Consider the following 9,653-nt stretch of genomic DNA (forward strand, 5'->3'; position numbering starts at 1 on the left):
ACCTGTCTCCGCTGTTGTATTTTACGCTTCATAATGCGCCACACATTTTCGATGGGAGACACGTCTGGACTGCAGGCGGGCCTGGAAAGTACCCGCAGTCTTTTACTACAAAACCATGCTATTGTAACACGTGGCTTGGCATTGTCTTGCTGAAATAAGCAGGGGGGTCCATGATAACGTTGCTTGGATGACAACATATGTTGCTCCAAAACCTGTATGGATCTTTCAGCATCAATGGTGCCTTCACAGATGTGTAAGTTACCCATGCCTTGGGCACTAATACACCCCCATACCATCACAGAGGCTGGCTTTTGAACTTTGCGCCTATAACAATCCGGATGGTTATTTTCCTCTTTGTTCTGGAGGACACCACGTCCACAGTTTCCGAATGTAATTTGAAATGTGGACTCGTCAGACCACAGAACACTTTTCCACTTTGCATCAGTCCATCTTAGATGAGCTCGGGGCCAGCAAAGCCAGCGGCGTTCCTTGGTGTTGTTGATAAATGGGTTTTGCTTTGCATAGCAGAGTTTTACCTTGCACTTACAGATGTAGCGACCAACTGTAGTTACTGACAGTGGTTTTATGAAGTGTTTCTGAGCCCATGTGGTGATATCCTTTACACACTGATGTCGGGTTTTTGATGCAGTACAGCCTGAGGGATCAAAAGTCCTTAATATCATCGCTTACGTGCAGTGATTTCTCCAGATTCTCTGAACCTTTTGATGATTTTAGATGGTAGATGGTAAAATCCCTAAATTCCTTGCAATAGCTCGTTGAGAAATGTTGTTCTAAAACTGTTCGACAATTTACTTACAAATTGGTGACCCTCAACCCATCCTTGTTTGTGAATTACTTAGCATTTCATGGAAGCTGCTTTTATACCCTATCATGGCACCCAGCTGTTCCCAATTAGCCTGCACACCTGTCGGATGTTCGAAATAAGTGTTTGATGAGCATTTCTCAACTTTATCAGTATTTATTGCCACATTTCCCAACTTCTTTGTCACATGTTGCTGACATCCAATTCTAAAGTTAATGATTATTTGCAAAAAAAAAAAGTTTATGAGTTTGAACATCAAATACGTTGTCTTTGTAGTGTATTCAACTGAATATGGGTTGAAAGGGATTTGCAAATCATTGTATTCCATTTATATTTACATCTAACACAATTTCCCAACTCATATGGGAACAGGGTTTGTACACCTGAACACTACAGTACTACACACCTGTACTCAAGAAGGAAGCAAGCATGGAAGTAAAGAACTATAGAAACTAGAAAAGGAAGGAAAGTTTGCGGAGAAAGTTCTATCAAATATCATACAATATATGTTTCTAGCAAGTATAATATGTTTTTAGCAAGTATTACATGTTTCTAGAAAGTATTATATGTTTCTAGTAAGTATTATGTTTCTATAAAATTATGTTTCTAGCAAGTATTTTATGTTTAGCAAGTATTATACATGTTTTAGCAACTATTACATGTTTTTAGTAAGTATTACATATGTTTCTAGCAAGAATTATATTTTTCTAGTATTATGTTTCCAGTATTATATGGTTCTATCAAATAATATATATGTTTCCATCAAGCATTTTTTTTTTTAGCAAGCATTATATATTTCCAGCAAGTATTGTATGTTTCTAGTAAGTATTGTATGTTTCTAGTAAGTATTATAGTATTATATGTTTTTAGCAAGTATTATATATATATATATTTTTTTTTTGCAAGTATTACATGTTTCTAGCAAGTATTGTATATGTTTCGAGCAAGTATTATAGGTTAATAGTAAGTATTATAGGTTTCTATCAAATAATATAAGTTTCAAGCAAGTATTATGTTTCTAGCAAGTATTATATATGTTTAAACCAAATATATAGGTTTCTAGCAAGTGTTTTGTATGTTTCTAGGATTTTATAAGTTTTTCTAGTAGGTATATTATAGGTTTCTAGCAAGTATTTTATATGTTTTTCTAGCAAATATTATGTTTCTAGAAAATATTTTATGTTTCTAGTAAGCATTTTGCATGTTTCTAGCAAGTATTGTATATGTTTCTAACAAGTAGTATGTTTCTAGAAAGTAATATATATGTTTATAGAAAGTATTATATGTTTCTAACAAGTAGTATATGTTTCTAGAAAGTAATATATAGGTTTCTAGCAAGTATTATATATGTTTCTAAAAAGTAGTATGTTTCTAACAAGTAATATATAGGTTTCTAGCAAGTTTTATATATGTTTCTAACAAGTAGTACATGTTTCTAGCAAGTAATATATAGGTTTATAGCAAGTATTATATGTTTCTAGCAAGTAATATATATGTTTCTAGCAAGTAATATATAGGTTTATAGCAAGTATTATATGTTTCTAGCAAGTAATATATAGGTTTCTAGCAAGTATTGTATATGTTTCTAACAAGTAGTATATGTTTCTAGCAAGTAATATATAGGTTTCTAGCATGTATTATATATGTTTCTAACAAGTAGTAGAGTTTCTAGCAAGTATTTCATGTGTTCTGCAGGTAACATCTTCTACTGTGCAGGTGGAGACATAGATCTATAGAGGGTGTTATACCGGTGTAATACAGGTACGGGTGTAGTACACCAGGTACAGGTGTGGTACAGTAGTCCAAATACAGGTACAGATGTAGTACAGTAGTCCAGGTACAGGTGTAGTAAAGTAGTCCAAGTACAGGTACAGGTGTAGTACAGTAGTCCCGTTATGGGTGTAGTACAGTAGTCCAAATACAGGTACAGGTGTAGTACAGTAGTCCAGGTACAGGTGTGGTACAGTAGTCCAGATACAGGTACAGATGTAGTACAGTAGTCCAGGTACAGGTGTAGTAAAGTAGTCCAAGTACAGGTACAAGTGTAGTGCAGTAGTCCAGTTATAGGTGTGGTACAGTAGTACAGGTGTAGTACAGTAGTCCAAATACAGGTACAGGTGTGGTACAGTAGTCCAGGTACAGGTGTGGTACAGTAGTCCAGATACAGGTAGAGGTGTAGTACAGTAGTCCAGGTACAGGTAGAAATGTAGTCCAGGTACAGGTACAAATATAGTCCAGGTACATGTATACTAGTAAAGGTAAGAGTACAGGTAAGAATACATGTATACTAGTACAGGTAAGAGTACAGGTACATGTATTCTAGTACAGGTACATGAATACTAGTACATGTAGGAATAGCACAGGTAAGAGTACAGGTAAGAATATATGTATACTAGTATAGGTAAGAGTACAGGTACAGGTACATGAATACTAGTACATGTAGAAATACAGGTACACGTACATGTATACTAGTACAGGTAAGAGTACATGTTTACTAGTACAGGTACATGTATTCAAGTACAGGTAAGAGTACAGGTATAGGTACATGAATACTAGTACATGTAGAAATACAGGTACACGTACATGTATACTAGTACAGGTAAGAGTACATGTTTACTAGTACAGGTACATGTATTCTAGTACAAGTAAGAGTACAGGTACAGGTACATGAATACCAGTACATGTAGAAATACTGGTACACGTACATGTATACTAGTACAGGTAAGAGTACAGGTACAGGTACATGTGTAGTCCAGGTCCAAGTTTACTAGTACAGGTAAAATTTTAGGTACAGGTGAAGTCCTGGTACAGGTCCAGGTATACTAGTGCATGTATACTAGTACAAGTCCAGGTATACTGTAAATGTAAGAGTCCAGGTACATGTATACTAGTACAGTTATACTAGTACAAGTCCATGTATACTAGTACAGGTATACTAGTACAAGTCCAGGTATACTAGCACAGGTATACTGTACATGTAAGAGTCCAGGTACTAGTACACCTAGTACAGGTGTAGTCCAGGTACAGGTGCATGTATACTAGTACAGGTATACTGTACATGTAAGAGTCCAGGTACATGTATACTAGTACAGGTGTAGTCCAGGTACAGGTGCAGGTATACTAGTACAGGTATACTGTACATGTAAGAGTTCAGGTACATGTATAAAAGTACAGGTGTAGTACAGGTACATGTATACTAGTACAGGTGTAGTCCTGGTACAGGTCCAGGTAAGAGTACAGGTAGACAGGTATAAAAGGTATATTTACCACCATGCGTGTGGACATCTTGTTGTCCTCCAGCAGGACTCTCTGGTCCCCGAGACTCGGTGCTCTCGGTCCACTCGGTCCCGCACAGTCCGGAGTCTGCAGACTGGACGCGCGGCTGCCTTTGCTCTTGCGGTTCCCGGGTCCCTGCTGGACGACGTTGAGCAGGTGAAGCGTGCTCTCGTGCTCCCGGTCCGAGGTCTCCACCTGGCCGCGCCGGTAGCGGTCCTCGCAGGTGGAGTGGTGGCGGCGGCACAGCTCGATGCGGGCGCGGAGACGCTCCACGATGGCGCCGTGTAGCTGCGGCACCGCGGAGCCTCGGGACGGGCCGGCGCCCGCGGAGCTCAGACCCACGCCCGGCATTGGGGCGAAGGCGCCGGCGGCGGACTCTCCCATGCCGACCTGGGTCCCTCGGAGGAGGCGCGCACTATCAGAGCAGCGCTCGGTTCACATCCATCCGGACCAGAAAGTCTTTGCCGACCCAACGATGCTCGAAGTCCGCTCGGCAAAGTAGAAACAAGACTGAACCGAGTCCGTTAAATGTTGACGTCATCTGAAACATTTAATGAGAATGACAAAGTTTCTTCTTCTTCTTCTTCTTCGTGTGACCGCCAACTCGCCATTGACGCTGCGCATGCACGTGCGCGCGCGAGAGGCAACAGAGCTCCTTTGTGCGCGCGGTCACGTGACGCACGCTCGCGCAAACAGATTCAGTGCTCTGGCGCCCCCAAGTGGACAGAGAAGAGAAGTGCTCAATGCAACACATTTGTTATCGTTTCATTTGAAATGTTTCTTTTATTTTTTAAAGGCCTACTGAAACCCACTACTACCCACCACGCATTCTGATGAATTATACATCAATGATGAAATATTAACATTGCAACACATTTCAATACGGCCTTTTTAGTTTACTAAATTACAATTTTAAATTTCCCGGGAGTTTCGTCTTGAAAACGTCGTGTAATGATGACGTGTACGCAAGACGTCACGGGTTTTAAGGAGATATGAGCGCTGCACACACACACAGCTAAAAGTCGTGTGCTTTAACGGCATAATTACACAGTATTTTGGATATCTGTGTTGCTGAATCTTTTGCAATTTGTTCAATTAATATTGGAGAAGTCACAGTAGAAAGATGGAGTTGGGACGTTTTAGCCTTTAGCCACACAAACACACGGTGATTCCTTGTTTAAAATTCCTGGAGGTGAAACTTTACTATGGATCAGAGCGCGGCCAAGCAAACATGAATCACGACGGAATGTCAACCAGCAGGTTTTGGTGAGAAAATTGTGGTAAAAAGTCGCTTCTTACCGGAGAAAAGCTTAGCTAGTGCCGTCCATAAAGCTGCCGTCGACTCCCCTGAGACACTGGGGTCAAGACACCAGTGGACGTACACCTCCCACTATCAGGTACTATTAAATTCACTAAAACACTAGCAACACAATAGAAAAAAAAGGGATTTCCCAGAATTATCCTAGTAAATGTCTCTAAAAACATCAGAATCCGTCCCAATGCAATCGCATTTTGTTTTTTTTAACTTAATTTTTTTTGTCATTTTTTTTTCTAGCCCGTCGCTATCAATATCCTCAAACACAAATATTTCATCCTCGATCAAATTAATGGGGGAATTGTCGTTTTCTCGGTCCGCATAGCACTTTTTGTTGGAGGCTCCCATTAAAAACAATGTGAATATGTGAGGAGCCATCAAACATGTGACGTCATCTTCTGCGACTTCTGGTAAAGGCAGGGCTTTTCTCTTTGCACCGAAAGTTGCGAACTTTATCGTGGATGTTCTCTACTAAATCCTTTCAGCAAAAATATAGCAATATCGCGAAATGATCAAGTATGACACATAGAATGGACCTGCTATCCCCGTTTAAATAAGAAAATCTCATTTCAGTAGGCCTTTAACTAACATGTCATATTTCAAGGTTGAACTCGGTCTGATTTGATTAGTTGCTTAAAAAAACATAATCCAGACCAATTCATTATGTACATTTGGACGATCTGATTAAAACAGTTACGTCAAACGTTATAAAGGGACTAGCGGTAGAAAAAGGATGGAAGGGGTATGTATCCATCCATCCATATTCTACCGCTTATTCCCTTTGGGGTCGCTGGTGCCTATCTCAGCTACATAATGTCAAATAATATATATTAAATATTTCAGTTGAGCAAGAAACTTCACCCTTGCTCCTGATGGGTGCTGGTTAGCGCCTTTCATGGCAGCTCCCTCCATCAGTGTGTGAATATGTGTGTGAATGGGTGAATGTGGAAGTAGTGTCAAAGAGCTTTGAGTACCTTGAAGGTAGAAAAGCGCTATACAAGTACAACCCATTTACCATTTATTTATTTACATAACTAATGAGGTGTATCCAAGATGTGGTTTTGGGGGGCATTAGTAGCCCTCATGATTAAAAAAAAAAACAAAAACGTAAAAATGCACAAAATGAACAAAAAGGATGAAAATGTTGGATGTAGTCGGACTCACTGCGACGCACAGCAAGGGCTCTGGAACCACTTCTCTTGAAAGGGGCTGAACTCTCTTCCACTCTGGCGTGGCCGACAGTGAGAGGCGAAGGGCTAGGGTGGCAATTCTTGTTGCCCCCCGGCTCAAAGCCTGCACGTTGGAGTTCAACCCAGTGGACGAGAGGGTAGCCTCCCTCCGCCTTCGGGTGGGGGGACGGGTCCTGACTGTTGTTTGTGCTTACGCACCAAACAACAGTTCAGAGTACCCACCCTTTTTGGGTACACTCGAGGGAGTACTGGAGAGTGCTCCCTCGGGTGATTCCCTTGTTCTGCTGGGGGACTTCAACGCTCATGTTGGCAACGACAGTGAAATCTGGAGAGCCGTGATTGGGAAGAATGGTCGCCCGGATCTGAACCCGAGTGGTGTTTTATTATTGGACTTTTGTGCTCGTCAGAGTTTGTCCATAACAAACACCATGTTCAAACATAAGGGTGTCCATATGTGCACTTGGCACCAGGACACCCTAGGCCGCAGTTCCATGATCGACTTTGTAGTTGTGTCATCGGATTTGCGGCCTCATGTTTTGGACACTCGGGTAAATAGAGGGGCGGAACTTTCTACCGATCACCACCTGGTGGTGAGTTGGCTGCGATGGTGGGGGAGGATGCCGGACAGACCTGGCAGGCCCAAACCCATTGTGAGGGTTTGCTGGGAACGTTTGGCAGAGGCTCCTGTCAGAGAAAGTTTAAATTCCCACCTCCGGAAGAACTTTGAACATGTCACGAGGGAGGTGCTGGACATTGAATCCGAGTGGACCATGTTCCGCACCTCTATTGGCGAGGCAGCTGATCGCACCTGTGGCCGCAAGGTAATTGGTGCTTGTCGTGGCGGTAATCCTAGAACCGTCAAGCTGAAGAAGGAGTCCTATCGGGTCCTTTTGGCTCATAGGACTCCGGAGGCAGTGGACAGGTACCGACAGGCCAAGCGCCGCCTCAGGAAGGGGAAGCAGTGCACTGTCAACACCGTGTATGGTGCGGATGGTGTTCTGCTGACCTCAACTGCGGATGTTGTGGATAGGTGGAAGGAATACTAAGAAGACCTCCTCAATCCCACCAACACGTCTTCCTATGAGGAAGCAGTGCCTGGGGAATCTGTGGTGGACTCTCCTATTTCTGGGGCTGAGGTTGCTGAGGTAGTTAAAAAGCTCCTCGGTGGCAAGGCCCCAGGGGTGGATGAGATCCGCCCGGAGTTCCTTAAGGCTCTGGATGCTGTGTGGCTGTCTTGGTTGACAAGACTCTGCAGCATCGCGTGGACATCGGGGGCGGTACCTCTGGATTGGCAGACCGGGGTGGTGGTCCCTCTCTTTAAGAAAGGGGACCGCAGTGTGTGTTCCAACTATCGTAGGATCACACTCCTCAGCCTTCCCGTTAAGGTTTATTCAGGTGTATTGGAGAGGAGGCTACGCCGGATAGTCGAACCTCTGATTCAGGAGGAACAGTGTGGTTTTCGTCCTGGTCGTGGAACTGTGGACCAGCTCTATACTCTCGGCAGGGTTCTTGAGGGTGCATGGGAGTTTGCCCTACCAGTCTACATGTGCTTTGTGGACTTGGAGAAGGCATTCGACTGTGTCCCTCGGGAAGTCTTGTGGGGAGTGCTCAGAGAGTATGGGGTATCGGACTGTTTTATTGTGGTAGTCCGCTCCCTGTATGATCAGTGTCAGAGCTTGGTCCGCATTGCCGGCAGTAAGTCGGACACGTTTCCAGTGAGGGTTGGACTCCGCCAAGGCTGCCCTTTGTCACCGATTCTGTTCATAACTTTTATGAACAGAATTTCTAGGCGCAGTCAAGGCGTTGAGGGGTTCCGGTTTGGTGGCCGCGGGATTAGGTCTCTGCTTTTTGCAGATGATGTGGTCCTGATGACTTCATCTGGCCAGGATATTCAGCTCTCACTGGATCGGTTCGCAGCCGAGTGTGAAGCGGCCGGAATGAGAAGCAGCACCTCCGAATCAGAGTCCATGGTTCTCTCCCAGAAAAGGGTGGAGTGCCATCTCCGGGTTGGGGAGGAGACCCTGCCCCAAGTGGAGGAGTTCAAGTACCTCAGAGTCTTGTTCACGAATGAAGGAAGAGTGGATTGTGAGATCGACAGGCGGATCGGTGCGGCGTCTTCAGTAATGTGGACGTTGTACCGATCCGTTGTGGTGAAGAAGGAGCTGAGCCGGAAGGCAAAGCTCTCAATGTACCTGTCGATCTACGTTCCCATCCTCACCTATGGTCATGAGCTTTGGGTCATGAACGAAAGGATAAGATCATGGGTACAAGCGGCCAAAATGAGTTTCCTCCGCCGTGTGGCGGAGCTCTCCCTTAGAGATAGGGCGAGAAGCTCTGTCATCCGGGAGGAACTCAAAGTAAAGCCACTGCTCCTCCACATCCAGAGGAGCCAGATGAGGTGGTTCGGGCATCTGGTCAGGATGCCACCCGAACGCCTCCCGAGGGAGGTGTTTAGGGCACGTTCAACCGGTAGGAGGCCACAGGTAAGACCCAGGACACGTTGGGAAGACTATGTCTCCCGGCTGGCCTGTGAACGCCTCGGGATTCCCCGGGAAGAGCTGGACGAAGTGGCTGGGGAGAGGCAAGTCTGGGCTTCCCTGCTTAGGCTGCTACCCCCGTGACCCGACCACTAATAAGCGGAAAAAGATGGATGGATGGATGGGATGGATGAAATGTTATACTAATAACTCGTAAAGATGACACAAGGTTCTATCTTTGGTTTTTACAAAATTAAAAAACATAAAAGCATTTCGACTTGTCAGACTGCACACTCAGATTATTAATATTATTATTTAATGTTTCAAAGGAATGATTTGATCAAAATTTTTATAAAAATGAAATATTACCTAGCAGTCATCAGTCACCAAATCGATTTGCCTAACTTGTCATGTGACTTTAATTACTAACTTGTAAATGTTTACATACATGATCACGTCTTCCTTTAGTAAAGTTATTGGACATGAAATACACACATGTACTTCATGTACAGTGTTTACAACTTTGAATACTTCTGTTTATTCATTAAAGTATTTAGAAAAAAACAACAACA

The 9,653-nt window shown here is 43.4% G+C and overlaps 1 protein-coding gene across 1 annotated transcript in view; it reads right to left on the reverse strand.

Annotated features, from left to right (window-relative positions):
- The window catches only part of zmp:0000001236 (mastermind-like protein 2), a 90,571-nt gene extending 85,832 nt beyond the window's left edge, over nt 1-4,739 (reverse strand). The window contains exon 1 of the mRNA XM_061877980.1: nt 4,091-4,739. Coding sequence (XP_061733964.1) covers nt 4,091-4,483 — 393 coding nt within the window. The 5' untranslated portion in view covers nt 4,484-4,739. The remainder of the gene's footprint in view (nt 1-4,090) is intronic.
- Nucleotides 4,740-9,653: the final 4,914 nt, after the last annotated feature.

The sequence above is a fragment of the Nerophis ophidion genome, linkage group LG18 (genome assembly GCF_033978795.1).
Source record: "Nerophis ophidion isolate RoL-2023_Sa linkage group LG18, RoL_Noph_v1.0, whole genome shotgun sequence".
Classification (NCBI taxonomy): domain Eukaryota; kingdom Metazoa; phylum Chordata; class Actinopteri; order Syngnathiformes; family Syngnathidae; genus Nerophis; species Nerophis ophidion.